The following is a 13868-nucleotide window of genomic DNA, read 5'->3' as shown; positions in this document are numbered from 1 at the left end:
AAAAAAATGCATAAACTTCCTCTATACGCGTCTATTCTTATCAGTTCCACTTGGCAGATTATTTTTATCCTTTTTAAGCATCAGGGCACATGTTGCCATGAAGAACTGCTAGAACAACAACAATGTGGCTCTAAACTACAGCCTGAACCATATCAACCAGGCACTAGACAGTATATCAGAAAGAGACCCTTCAGAAAACAAACTGGATTGTGGAGCAACGCATGGCATTTATTATAGAAACACTGTGATATCAACTGTTAGCCTCCTGGTGCTAGGCAAGCAAGTTTTTCTGCCATATAACATTTTCATTTCCATATATTAAAAAGAGATTAACACTAACCTAATTAACATTGACATTATTAAGCTTAATGCAAAATTACAAACACTTTAATCAACACTTCACTATTTCCCAACCTTTTCTGGACAATTAAGTTGATGTTCCTCAGGGCGACATACTGCACTTCTGGCTCCCCAGACAGCAAAGTGACAAGTGGAGGGGCTAACTTCTTCAGCAGCATATTGTAGTAGTCAGAATCCTTAGGTAACAATTCTAGAAACTTCATTAGGACTTTTACCGCTGAAAGCACCACTGCTGAGTTGGCATGGGATAGCCGGGGAGTTACCCGCTCACAGATGCTGAGGGCGGAGAATGAAAATTAATATCATGAATTATAATTTCTTTGCTGAATTCATTCTATAAGGTAATATGTCAGAGTCTAATGGCCAAGTATCAAAAAATTAAAGAATTAGTTAGAAAATCAAAGCTCCATGCTTAGGTAAAACTGGGATCCAACAATGCAGAAGCCTCATTCTCAGCAAACTACAGGCAGAGCAGGGACATCAGAAGACTTCAGGAAACCAGCAATAAGGGATGTTCAAACTGGAAAGAAACTAGCAATACCCAAGACACTTGAGCTCACACCATTTACCTTCTTGTTTTATAGTCCTCTTTGTCTCCCCATATTATGTTAGGGCTCCCTGCCTCTCAGCCCATTTCTACTCAACCTACAGGAAGTCAAATTAAGCATTCTGAGAGTTATTTCATAGGAAGAGATAGCAACCCAGTTGTGGCTGAAGATTTCATTGTAAGATACAGAAGGAGGCAGGTTGGTAGGGAAAACAATCCAACCTCCTCTCTTAAGGATAATGAGAATAAGGGACTCTCTGAAAAGGGTTTGTTTTTTAAATAGCAGGACACCACTACTATATTTTCCTGTCTCCCCCCTCTCCTAGCCCCTGCCACCTACACTTACATGCCTCATAAAATGGTAGATATTTAATTATCTGTTGAGGGTTCTTTAGAAATTAATCCAATTTTGGTAGCTTGGGCAACACGAGTAGCTAACTTACTGTATTAAAGAAACAAGATAAATAGGCTGTGCTTCTCTCTTCCTCCTATTCCTGACTTCCTTTGGGTCTTTTTATGAATGCCTCCTTCTCAGTGAGGTCTTCCCTGGCCATCCTTTAAAAAGAAAATACAACCCCTCACCCCCAAATGCCCGGCATTTCTTAGATTTCTTCTCTACTTTACTTTCTTGTTAGTACTTATCACCATCTCACATATTATACTATCTATACATATTATATATTATATTATCTATACATATTATATATATTCCTACCCCCATCCTTCAGAATAAGTGATCCCAGAGGGCCATGACTTTGTTCACTGCTGTATCCTCAGGGCCTGGAACACTGCCTGGCACACAGTATGTGCTTAATAAATATTTGCTGAGTGAATGAATGAATGTGATGTCAATGGCCAACAGAAGAAAATAAAATTCTCAGTAAAGTTATTTCCAGACTATATTTGTACTTTCAATGATGGAAACAAACTATCAGAGTGAGCTTTAGTTCAGTCTAGAGGGACAACTTCCCAGATAAGTGAAGATCACTTACATTCTAGTAGCTTGGAAATCAGCTTCAGCCAGACCAGTTCTTATATACCATAATTAAAATATACCAACTTTAATGAAGAGCCAACATTTCTTCAGAAGTACTTTGCCTAGTACAGTGCCTGCATATACAAAATGCTCAATAAAAATTAGGGATAATTCCAACTTTGTAAACTAAAATGTATGTATGTGTAGATGAAATTTAGTAGTCAATTTCTAATAACCAAAGAAAATTTGCAACATTACATGGTAATAGGCTGAGCAGAACAATCTAGGTGTGCCTTCTAAAGTCTTCAAATTCAGACTGACATGGTTTCCATATCTACTGGAAAGCAGGATATATTTTGCTGACTTTAACATTCTTTCATACTGAATTATATATACAGGTCAGCTCAATAACTAATATGAAGACACTTTCTATATATCTAATAGAATGAAAAATCTGTTACCCCAAAGACAGACACTCAATAATCTTTGCTGACCAAATGGCCAAGAACTGTGCATGGGAGACGTAAGACGATAAGAGAGATTTTAGCAGAAGTAACTGTATGAAAAACATACATTTCTTAGAAACAGTTTTGCATAGTTTATTCTACCACCTAAAATATTCCTAAATCCAGTGAGAAAATACCTTGGAGATAGCAACACCTATCCCAGAAACCACTGACCTTCCTCAACAGATTTATTCTAATAGCAGACTCCAGAACTTACTGAATCAGGCAAGACTACCAGAAAGTAGCCAGGAAAACAGACTGACCTCTGAGCCTCCCGATCATCTTTAGGGTTGTAATTAGACAGGCAGTCCAGGATGAAAATCTGGCCCCATTCAGTGCATTCATTCAGGGCTGTCAACAGCTTATTAATGTTCTGTGGGTTCAGATCAAGTAAGTTGCTGTTTGGGTGAGACTCACTGATTTCAGATAATGCTGCTACGGCATTAGCCACCACCTGGAAAAGAAGGGGATATGACCTTGATTCACCAAGAACAGTACAGCTATAGACAAACACTTAATCAGCCTTCTCTGGATCATTTCACGGATCTCAATTCATAACCATTCCTGAACATTTTACCTAGTCAGACAGAAACAAATAAATCACTTCAAAACATATATTAAACCACCAATGATATTATATATAGTGGTAAGGCAACCCAAAATTAAAACAATTCATATATTAGCAGAGTCACATGTTATTTAATGGTAAAACATACATTAACCATGTTAACAGCACTCAAAACTTTCAAAATCAAGACATGAACAGCATATGAAAAATGACAGTCTGAATATGAAATATGTACATTAGGCAACAGAGAGAAAAATCTAGGCCAAATAATCTTATAATTGTGTAGCTGTATATGTATGGGTTTGGGGGAGGTGACACCATTAATCATACTACGAGTCTTAGAATTAAGAATATGTGGGCCTGAGACCCTAGTTCACTAGTATACAATGCTGAGAGAATATCTAATCTCTGTGAAATTCAGTTTCTTCATCTGAAAATGAGATAATTTAATCCACCTCACAGATTAGTTTCAGTTTAAGGATAAGATCAGATGACATATGTGTAAGTGCTTTCTACAAAGCCTTATGTAAATTTAAGGTGGCTGGTTATATTACCATAATTCATCAAGTGTAAGCTACAGTTTTTCACATTAACACCTTTGAAACTGGGTTGCATTTTATAATCAATGGCCTGTCAGTTCAATAGGAAGCATTTTTCTTCCTTAGTAATACAGAAAATAATAATACATCTTATAATCAGTGGCATTAAAGATTCAACAAAATACAGTATTTCAAATGTATCCTTCTTTCCGAGTAGGCAAACATCTCGGCTCACTGTAACCTTCATCTACTGGGTTCAAGGGATTTTCCTACCTCAGCCTCCCAAGTAGCTGGGACTACAGGTGCACGCCACCATGTCCAGCTAATTTTTGTATTTTTAGTAGAAATGGGGTTTTGCCATGTTGGCCAGGCTGGTCTCGAACCCCTGACCTCAGGTGATCTGCCTGCCTCAGCCTCCCAAAGTGTTGGGATTACAGGCGTGAGCCACCATGCCCGGCTGAAAAATTGCTATCTTATATTCGAAAGTACACTTGTATCCTGACTCACAGACCTGGGAATCCATTTAGCTGCAGGAAGAAAAGTCAACACTTTATCAAAATTACAAATTAATTCTAAGAAATCTACAACGGAAGAACATCTAAAGTCATTTAAAAGTTGCAAAAATACTAAAAAAAAAAAAAAAAAAAAATGCATACATACAAAATACTATATATTGTGGCCTTGTACAAGTAAATTTAAGACCATGTTTTGCAGTGAGGCTCCCAGATGCTGACGAAAGATTAGCAAAGTGAGGCTGAATATAAATACTCTCCAAGTATAAGTTGGCTGGGCGTGGTGGCTCGCGCCTGTAAACCCAACACTTTGGGAGGCTGAGATGGGCAGATCACTTAGGTCAGGAGTTCGAGACCAGCCTGGCCAACATGGTGAAACCCTGTCTCTACTAAAAATATAAAAAATTACCCAGGCATGGTGGTGCGTGCCTGTAATCCCAGCTACTCAGGAGGCTGAGGCAGGAGAACTGCTTGAACCCGGGAGGTGAAGGTTGCAGTGAGCCAAGATCATGCCACTGCACTCCAGCTTGGGCGACAGAGTGAGACTCCATCTCATAAATAAATAAATAAATAAATATTCTCCAAGTATAAATGAAATGTGATAGGAGACAGCTTCAGCAATTATATATATCGGAAATATTTTCAAAAATGTAAAACCATTGTTAGTTCTTACTGAAGTCCCTTAATAAAAACTTGAGAAATTAAGAATTGTATGATTATCATTTTGCTAGCAAGGGAAGAAACATAATGACTACAATCTAGCTATTGATTTTAGATAAATGTCTAGAGAATGTGATTTATTTAACAAATAATATACTTACAACAATATCCATTATTATGTAAAGGATAATGATGCCACAAATGCAATCATCTCAAGCTATACTTTGGTGATCAGAACAAAGATGCTAAGATGAAAAATCAGAGACTCACTTGGTAAATATGGTTACAGATATACTATTTTATTCTTGTTAAGACAAATCAGGAAAACTTATCTAGCCCACCTACTGGATGGTAACATGTATGAGGCTCTTTTCTGACTTAATTTTTGTTTGCTAACTCTATCATCAAGCATGAGAAAAGCCATAAAGAGAGAAATAATAATCCTTTCCATGTCCTTCACATGCAAGAAAGATATTTTATTTCCCTTGCACAACATACTTAGTTGACCTTATTATAGTCTAAAGAATCAAAGTATCATATCAGAAGGCCTGTTTTGATTTATTGCTGCCAACACATGCCCACTCTTGGTTACCAGTTGTCTGAAATAAATTACCACTTCTGTCAGTGAAACCCTTTTCATGTTTAAAAAAAACAAAAAGATTAAATATAAGGTCTAGTAATAGGAAATATAGACAAAGAAAATGAGAGAATGGGGAGAATTAAAAACAGCAATGGGGAGAAAAAGAACAGAAGGATGCTAAACAGAATGAACAATTAGAAATCCTCTGTTATTATAGGCAACTGGAAATTAAACCAAGTGTATAATGCACCTAATGAAGTGTATGGTCTGATGTTTAAATAGGCAATTGCCACTTATCATGACATTAAAACAAGAAACGAAATGGAGAAAAGTAAGTCTAATTTAAGGATCCAGAAAGATCAGATTAGAGGATTGTTTAGCAAAGCCTGCACAAATAAGAGAGATCACTGCCAAATGGTGACCGTCCAGAGGAGATGCTATCCTACCCCTCTATACCAAAACTCTAATGTTTCTCTAAAATTTCTTGAAGTTCCTTCCATCCTATCTCTACACTTTCATCTCCTAATCTCCACAGTCAGACTGTTACATTTTTAGCAACACACTGAGGCAGGCTCACCAGGCAGCACTCTCAGTTTTCCTGGTCCGTAAGCCGAGTTTCTCTCACTCTTCAATGAAAACTTAAAATAAATCAGTCGCACTGAATCTAAAGTATCTTAAAGAAAAAGATGGACTTTGAGACAGCAACTGGGTGGCTAGAGTGTACAGGACAGAACTCACTTGTCAATGTTTATACTGTTTCTTTGGAATTCTGTACTATGAATATATATTGTTTAGTTTTTAAAATAAACTTTAAAAATAATAGATTGAAACTTAAGATTTACTTCCTCTTCCTCCAGAGTCTTCTCTAGACAATAATATCACAAAAGAACAAATCCAACCCTTACAATAACTGCCTTGACTCACCTGTATACTAAGATAAAGGTGTGCTTCTTTCATTTGAACTATTACTTTGATTTAGAACTGTTAACACAACTATGTGTAACACTTCTCCTGTCAAAAAATTGGCATTTCTCTTAGGAAATACTGACACAAAGAGAACAATGGTCTTTTAGCTACCATTTCAGAAAAATTAGATTTCCAAGAAAAAAAATTGCATTTTTTTAAAGAGACACGGTCTCACTCTGTCGCCCAGGCTGGAATGCAGTGGCACTGATCACAGCTCACTGTAATCTCAAACTCCTAGACTCAAGTGATCCTTCCACCTCAGCCTCCTGAGTAGCCAGGACTACAGGCTTGTACCATCACACCCAGTCAAGTTTCTTAATTATATTTTTAGAGATGGGGCTGGCTATATTGCCCAGGCTGGTCTTGAACTCCTGGTCTCAAGTAATCCTCCCAGTTTGGCCTCCTAAAGTGCTGGGATTACAGATGTGAGCCACCATACCCAGCCAAAAAGGGGGGTTTCTAGAGAAAGTTTCGCTTTAAAAATGAATTTTTAAATAGGATTTCCTTGGGGTTTGTTTGGTTGGTTGGTTTTAAGAGACAGGGTCTTGCCTGTCACCCAGGCTACAGTGTAGTGGCATAATCATATAGTTCACTGTAATTTTGAACTATCAGATGGGACCACAGTGCATGCCACCATGCCTGGCTAATTATTTTTTTTGGTAGAGACAGGGGTCTCACTATGTTGTCCAGGCTGGTCTCAAATTCCTGGCCTCATGCAGTCCTCCCATCTTGGCCTCCTAAGGTGCTGAGATTACAGGTGTGAGCCACCATAAGGTACCTGGCCTACAAATAGGGTTAAGAAACCCTAAGAGAGCTTCCTCAGCACAAGTTGATTTATAAAAAGCTGGCATCTAGGTTACAAAGGGACACATCTGCAGCATTAAAAAAATAAATCCTTGGCCGAGCACGGTGGTTCACGCCTGTAATCCCAGCACTTTGGGAGGCTGAAACAGGTGGATCACTTGAGGCCAGAAGCTTGGGATCAGCCTGGCCAACATGGTGAAACCCTGTCTCTAATTAAAATACCAAAAATTAGCCAGGCATGGTGGTGCATACCTGTAATCCCAGCTACTCGGGAGGCTGAGGCACGAGAGTCACTTGAACATGGGAGGCAGAGGTTGCAGTAAGCCAAGATCACACCATGGCACTCTAGCCTGGACAACAGAATGAGACTCTGTCTCCAAAAAAATAAAAGTAAAATAAAAAACTAAAAAAAATCCTTTATTCATCTTGCCTCCCAATTACGGTAAATTCTATTCTTGGGGAGACTGCAACTAAACATTCCCCACCCCTCACATCCCCTCAAAGAGCTAACCCAATTATGTATACTTTACAGATATAGATATTAAACACAAACATATATATATAAAAGCAGCATATGTAGATGTGTAAAATCATACTCAATCCTAGACAATCTTTCTCTGCCTTAATTACAGACTTCTCTTCAATATGATATTTCCTTATGGATCTGTGGAGTCTGCTGATTTTTTTTTTTTTTAAATAGAAACAGGGTCTCACTACGTTGCCCAGGCTTCTCTCAAACTCCTGGCCTCAGGCAATCTTCCTGCCTTGGCCTCCCAAAGTGCTAATATTACAGGTGTGAACCACCATATCCAGCCTGAATTTTTGATGATAAGCAATTTGTATTTTTACTTACATTATACTAATAGAATGAGTTTTACAGAGATAAAAGACTGGAATAGCTAAAATGTATTGAACATTTACTTTGTGCTATTAATCCTCACAACAACTCTGAAGTAGCTGCTACTAAAAGCCACCTATTACAGATAACAAAACTGACTTAGAGAAGTTCAGTGACTTGCTTAGGGTCAACACAGCCAGAAAGGGATTCCTGCTTGAATCTGAACTCAAGGTCTACACCTGATTCCAGTGTCTGACTACTAATACTTGGTCTCCAGCATTTATAGAGCTTCCAAGACTTGTGAACTTCAACTAAGGGAAGGGAAAGAAGATTCAGAGTAGGGGAGGATAATATAATCCAAACATTATTTCCAGCAAAGGTGACATGTAGATTTATATACAAGGAGAAAAATGTATTCTTCTACTTTATACATTTCAGAGATAATCATATCCTGACAGTACTTAAAGAAGGAAAGATTTACTACCTAGCTATAAAATATGATTTATGATCTATACCTGTCTTACATGCAGCAGCTGAGGATAATAAATTTGACCTCATTTTGCTAAAAAAGGAGTGAGCTGGTACAGTAGGTATGGTTAGAATAAAAACGACCCTGTAAAAAAAAGGACTCTCCAAGGAAATCTAGATATAAACCGGGAGTGGAATATCACACACATAAGCTCACTTATGAGGAACCTCTCACCCATTTCCCTGTCCCTTAAGATGATTTTCACCCTGCACTCTAATTTCACTCATTTTCATGGCCTTGGAACCTAAGAAACTTACCACTTTCCAGTTCAGTGACTTCTTCCTGTTAAGTAAATTACTATTTACAGGATTTTGATTTCCACCAATGACCTTCAAGGTCACACACTATAAACAAATTTATGCTTCAGTTTTTCTGCTCAATTTACAATTATTTTGGCTGGTATCCCTGAAGACTTGAATAAAGTGAAAGCAGTAGAGTAACTGACCAAAACTATTATGAGGAAATACACAGGTGGTTTACATATTTTTGCTCTCTTCTAAATTAGCAATGGTTTAGAATATTGCTATCTCCTTTACAGAATGACCTCAAATGACATGTGAGGCACAGGACAACATATTTGTTCTCAGAGTTTCAGTCATTATTATCTCCTCAAGGAGATAATGACTGCAGTACCAGTCAAACAAGTAAAACTTAGGGCTTATACTTTAATCCAAAACACTGTCTAGAATGCCAACTGTTAATATGCGTGCTACATTACAACCTAGAATATTCAATTTTTTCCCCATCTTCTTCCTTAGAATGAGAAGTAAAACTACCTAGTGAGCCAACACATCTCATTATGAAAAGAAAGTCTGATTACATGGTAACAAGGTTTACAAAAAATAAAATTCATTACTTAAGTGGTTTAAGATACGATTTAACAAAATTCAAGTACTCTCAAAGCCAAAACACTACAAATAAATATCGATAAACAAATAAAAGGCATGCCTGTAACCATCACAGTTATTTGGACCATAGCCCCTAAAATTCATTAAAGCAAGCTGCAACTTGAACAAAACACTTATTATCACACCACTTATGATCTCCCCATTTCTGAGAGTAAAGTATTCCCCAGCCAAATTACAGCCTTGAGGTCATCTTAAAGTGACAAATGAGCCTTGATCTACTGGTAAACCACCAAAACAACACACAACAGATCCAGCTTTCAGGAAGTTGCTGTTGAGAACTACTTTAAACGTACACCGTTGAATAATTACCTTGTTAAAGTAGTAACTAGTACTCTTAGTAGATTTAGCTTCATTTGTGGGTAAGTTGCCCTCAGAGCTTTAAAAAATTTAATCTTTAAAATTCTTCATCCTAAAAGTTTTAATCTTAACCTTAAAATTTTAATCTTATAAAATTAAAAAGTAAATTTTGCCACTGAAATACTAACCCTTCTAAAATTATTAATATCCGGCACTACAATCACTGCACAATATAGAATATATGTTTCTGCTGGGCATGGTGGCTCACGCCTGTAATCCCAGCACTTTGGGAGGCTGAGGCAGGCGGATCACTTGAGGTCAGGAATTCGAGACCAGCCTGGCCAACATGGTGAAACCCTGTCTCTACTAAAAATACAAAACTTAGCCAGGCATGATGGCATGTGCCTGTGCTCTCAGCTACTCAGAAGGCTGAAGTGTGAGAATTATTTGAGCCCAAGAGATGGAGGTTGCATGAGCTAAGATTGTGCCACTGCACTCCAGCCTACATGACAGAGCGAGATTTTGTCTCTTAAAAAAAAAAAAAAAAAAAGAATATGTGTTTGTTATTATTAGGGGCTTACTCCATATGAGGACCAGTATTAAGTGCTTTGCAAGCCCTCTGTCCTTTAATATTCACAACAATCCTACGATAGTAGCACTATTTGTAATCTCCACTTTGTAGATGAGGATACTAAAATTTAGAGACACCACACGTTTAAGAAATAGCAGAACCAGGATACAAACCCAAGTCTATTTGGTTCTAGAGCCTGAGTTTCAACCACTATGCTATGGTGACTGGATGAAAAATGCCATTTCATGGTTGTAAAGCACTTTTCTGTTTTCAAGCTACCTTCAAACAGAGTAGACTGATGCATTATAAAAGGAAGTGACTAAACGCAATTTGGTATTCCGGACTGAATCCTGGAATAGCAAAAGGACATTAGTGTTGAAACTGGTGAAATTCTACTTTGGTTAATAGTAACATCCCAATGCTAATTTCCTAGTTTTGGCAAATGTACCACGGTTAAGTAAGATGTTAACATTAGGTGAAACTGACTGAAGGGTATATGAAAACTTTCTGTACTATCTTTGTAACTTTTCTGTAAATTTAAAATTGTTCCTCTAAAAAATGAGGTATTTTGGCAGGGCGCAGTGGCTCATGCCTGTAATCCCAGCACTTTGGGAGGCTGAGGCGGGCAGATCATGAGGTCACGAGATCGAGACCATCCTGGCTAACATGGTGAAACCCCCCGTCTCTACTAAAAATACAAAAAAAATTAGCCAGGCGTAGTGGCCGGCGCCTGTAGTCCCAGCTACTCAGGAGTCTGAGGCAGGAGAATGGCTGGCGTGAACCCAGGAGGCGGAGCTTGCAGTGAGCCGAGATGGCGCCACTGCACTCCAGCCTGGGCGACTGAGCGAGACTCCGTCTCCAAAAAAAAGAAAAAGAAGAGATATTTTTTAAAACCTAAGTTCATAATAATATAAAACGATGAAATTATTTTTTAAAAGTGAAAATATACAGAAAATTTCCACAAAGCACACTATAAAAGGAAAACAAAAAGTGTTTGCTTTCTCTATAAGTAGAGACAGAAATACACTCAGACCAACTGGTGGGAAATTCAAGAGCTGGGAAGTTGGCCTCATACCAAAGCAGCCCCCAGTGATTCCACTTACCCAAACTTCAATCCTGCAAAAATTAACAGCAGCTCCTTTTTTAATATGAAACACAATTTGAGGAACTCAGATACAGACTGAATGTATTACCTTCAATGTTACTCTTATCAAGTGCTCACCACATACTGACATTATCATATGTGCCTAAAATTCTACCAGCTCTAACTCCTTCATGGACATTTGATATGAAAAGTATTATACATTTTAAATTTCATTTATGTATAATATTTTAATTTTGTAATTGTTACTTACTAATATATATTTAAGATAACAACAATCCTATAATTAACCTACTAAATTAAGTGAAGTCATGAAGTTTTTCTATGCATTCTGGGCCTACCTTTAATAGACAGTTTAACATAGCTTACATGAATACCAAATATATCCTGACGAAAATCTTCCTTGAGCTTAGAAAGAGATCTAGACAGATGGCATTTTTCAATATTTTATCATCTTAGGTTGACAACAAATCACCACACAAGTAAACTTCCTAATGCCTAAATGAAGATTATAACAACCGGAAGGTGCATAATGTTAGGCCATTTCCTCAAGAATAGCTGCAGTTTATTAAGCGTTTACCATATATCAGGCAAAGTTTAAAATTTTAAATACATTATTCTTTCATCTTCAAAATAATTCACTAAAATAGGCATTATTACCTCAGTTTTACATATAAGACAACTGAAGCTCATTTTAAATAACTTGTTCAAAGCCACATTTCTAGTAAGCAGCCAAGCCAGGACTCAAATAGCAGCCACTCTGGCTCTGAAGCCTCAATGCTATTTCCATAATCCAGGGTTTCACAACCTTGGCATTACTGACATTTACTGCTGGATAATTTTTTGTTTTGGGGGGACTGTCCTGTACACCGAAGGATGTTGAAAACATCCCTGGACTCTACCCAATATATGCCAGTAGCACTCCTCCCATCAGGTTTGACAACCAAAAAAATGTTACTAGACATTGCCAAATGTCCCCTGGAGAGTAGAATCACTCCTGGTTGAGAACCACCATCATAATCCCATGCTCTGTCTACGTGCTGGCTAGCACATAGTCAAAATACATACTGCTTTCGGAGAAGAAAAATGGTTTTCAAGCAAAAGTTCAAATTAAAAGAAGCTGGAAGTTTAACTACAACTTTTGCTAAAGATTGTATTTGGCCTGAATTGAGGCTATTCTGAGAGCATGCTGCTTATGCAGAAGAACACTTAACAAATGAGAATTTTTTTTTTTTTTTTTACTAATTCAACAGTTTGTAATTTTGCAGAGAGGACAGAACAATGAAGCATAGGTATTCTCATGGGCAGCTGTGAGAGTGATAGACGGTCTGGAAGATGAAGATCAAAGGGGCTAGGCAGTAAGCCAAAGGGACTTACGAGGACTGAACCGAAAAAGACAAAAAGCAGGCCAGGCATGGTGGCTCACGCCTATAATCTCAGTACTTTGAGAGTCTGAGGCAGGAGGCCTGCTTTAAGCTAGGAGATTGAGACCAACGTGGGCAACAAAACAAGACCCATCTCTACAAAAAATAAAATAAAATAAATTAGCTGGGCATGGTAGCATATGCCTGTAGTTCCAGTTGCTTGGGAAGACTGTTTGAGCCAAGGAGTTTGAGGCTGCACTGAGCTATGATCAAGCCATTGCACACCAGCCTGGGTGACAGAGCAAGACCAGGTCTCTCAAAAAATAAAAAGTAAATTTTAAAAATAAACAAAAACAAAAAGCAAAGCACATGTGGTGGGGCTGTCAAGGGCATCTCTGGAGTTGCAAATTCTAATATACGTAAGTTAACTGAGGTTTGAATACCCCTATATGCCTCTGAGAGCAAAAAAGAAAACCATAGTAAGGAAGCTAGAGAATACTGTCATTCAAAAGTGCGTATCTCAATAAAACAAGTCACATACCAAAAAGATACACATTTTCTTGCAAATATATACTTGTGACATTTGTAAAAAAACCACAAAAGCTATTTCCCTATAGCTCTAAAATGTTTCCTTATTCTGGATGGAGGTTTACCTTCAAAATAATGAACTAATAAAGTCCACATCTGACGACAAGTTTAACTCTAATTCCCTCGGAACAGATAGTCTGTACAAATAGTAAAGGAATCAGAACCTTTTAAATTAATATTGTAGCAATAATGTTAACCTCTGCCTAATACCTACTTCATAATTACAGTAGCAGCCACCACTTATGAGCTCCCATAAGCCAAGCACTTTACAGGGTGCTTTTCATGCAAAAGCTCAATTAATAATCCAAACAACTCTCTAAGATAGTAGCCTTCATCTTCCAGGAAAGGAAACAGACTTGGGTAAGTTAAACAACATGAACATAAAGCTATGACTTAATAGAGTGAGATTTTTTTACTTCTAAATTCATCTTTTCTCTCTTAACTAGTATTTCATCAAAAGTTAGCTTCAACTAAACTATAAATGGTAAAACAACTGCAGGAAAGTAAGATGTATGTGATTCTCTGCAAAAGACAGGAAACAAAACTATGGTAAAGCTTTGTTACCTGCAGCAAGGCACAGTGTCACTAAGAACCAGACTTGAGGTCAACATAACACCAAGAATTTTCAGCTCTCGATCAACATTTATCTCTCA

The 13868-nt window shown here is 37.6% G+C and overlaps 1 protein-coding gene across 17 annotated transcripts in view; it reads right to left on the bottom strand.

Annotated features, from left to right (window-relative positions):
* AP2B1 (adaptor related protein complex 2 subunit beta 1) overlaps positions 1-13868 on the bottom strand; it is a 148646-nt gene that overhangs the window by 99282 nt on the left and 35496 nt on the right. For all 17 annotated transcript variants that reach the window (XM_054535204.1, XM_054535207.1, XM_054535208.1 and 14 more), the window contains 2 exon segments: positions 2653-2843; positions 415-636 (listed from right to left, as the gene is read on the bottom strand). In XM_054535204.1, coding sequence (XP_054391179.1) covers positions 415-636; positions 2653-2843 — 413 coding nt within the window.

Source organism: Pongo abelii, chromosome 19 (genome assembly GCF_028885655.2).
Source record: "Pongo abelii isolate AG06213 chromosome 19, NHGRI_mPonAbe1-v2.0_pri, whole genome shotgun sequence".
Classification (NCBI taxonomy): domain Eukaryota; kingdom Metazoa; phylum Chordata; class Mammalia; order Primates; family Hominidae; genus Pongo; species Pongo abelii.
This window is presented reverse-complemented; position numbering and strand designations above follow the sequence as displayed.